This window comes from Octopus bimaculoides, chromosome 14 (assembly GCF_001194135.2).
Source record: "Octopus bimaculoides isolate UCB-OBI-ISO-001 chromosome 14, ASM119413v2, whole genome shotgun sequence".
Lineage (NCBI taxonomy): Eukaryota > Metazoa > Mollusca > Cephalopoda > Octopoda > Octopodidae > Octopus > Octopus bimaculoides.
Window position 1 is genome coordinate 6,106,929 of NC_068994.1, and position 1,063 is coordinate 6,107,991.

General features: G+C 34.1%; 1 protein-coding gene across 1 annotated transcript in view; it reads right to left on the reverse strand.

Annotated features, from left to right (window-relative positions):
- LOC106883334 (huntingtin) overlaps positions 1–1,063 on the reverse strand; it is a 71,542-nt gene that overhangs the window by 44,398 nt on the left and 26,081 nt on the right. Inside the window, exon 15 of the mRNA XM_052973011.1 lies at positions 266–527. Within this exon, the coding sequence (XP_052828971.1) occupies positions 266–527 (262 nt within the window). The remainder of the gene's footprint in view (positions 1–265; positions 528–1,063) is intronic.

Sequence of the window (1,063 nt, forward strand, 5' to 3'; positions counted from 1 at the left end):
ATATATATATATGTATGTATCTATATGTGTGCATATGTATGTATATGTACACTTGTGTGTATATACATATATATATATATATATATATATATTTCATTCCTTGTTGACATTATGACCAAGTGCTCTGCACTTGTAAAAATAAACATTTAACAAAGAGGAACAAACAAAGGGGTAAAAATACAACAAAGGCATACATCAGAGCATAGTAGTTCAAACTACAGTGGTCAAAAGGATTCACACAAAGAATTCAGAAACGTTTCCTTACACTGAGGTATTTGCATTGACATTTGCGCAGTAGAGATTTAATGGCAGTGATCACTCTGGACAGGCTTGATTCCACTGAGGGATGCACTGGGATGTTCGCGTTGAAATTAAAAGGCTTGACGAGTCCGAGGACTGTCGGAGGTGACTCTTGGGCCCAGTCATGTACAATTGGTGTAAAATAACTGTCAGTGTAATCCTTGGCCACTGTAATGACTGGATCTTGCATAGGGCAATCAACCGCAAAAAATAGATTAGGTATCATCCTGAAATGATTAAGAAAAAAAATATATAAATACCTAAAAAAACAATTCACCTGTATTACAATTTATATATTGTGTCTAGAGAGAGTCATTCTCTTTTAGTGCCTTATTATTTAACACTACAACTGGTTCAGTTTCCACTTATTTACTTATTTATTTCTATTTTAGAAAAAATAGAAAAATAGAAAATGAATAAAACAATAAATGAATATGTAAATGAGTGGAAACTGAACAGGTGAGTGTGTTAAATAATAAGGCACTAAAAGAGAATGACTCTACCCAGACACAATATATGCTTAAACACACAAATTCACATAAAGAATCTTGCAAACCAAATCCAAAAAATGAAAATTTATTTATATTCTCTTTTACTCTTTTACTTGTTTCAGTCTTGACTGTGGCCATGCTGGAGCACCGCCTTTTAGTCGAGCAAATCGACCCCAGGACTTATTCTTTAGAAGCCTAGTACTTATTCTATCGATCTCTTTTGCCGAACCGCTAAGTTACGGGGACATAAACACACCAGCATCGGTTGTCAA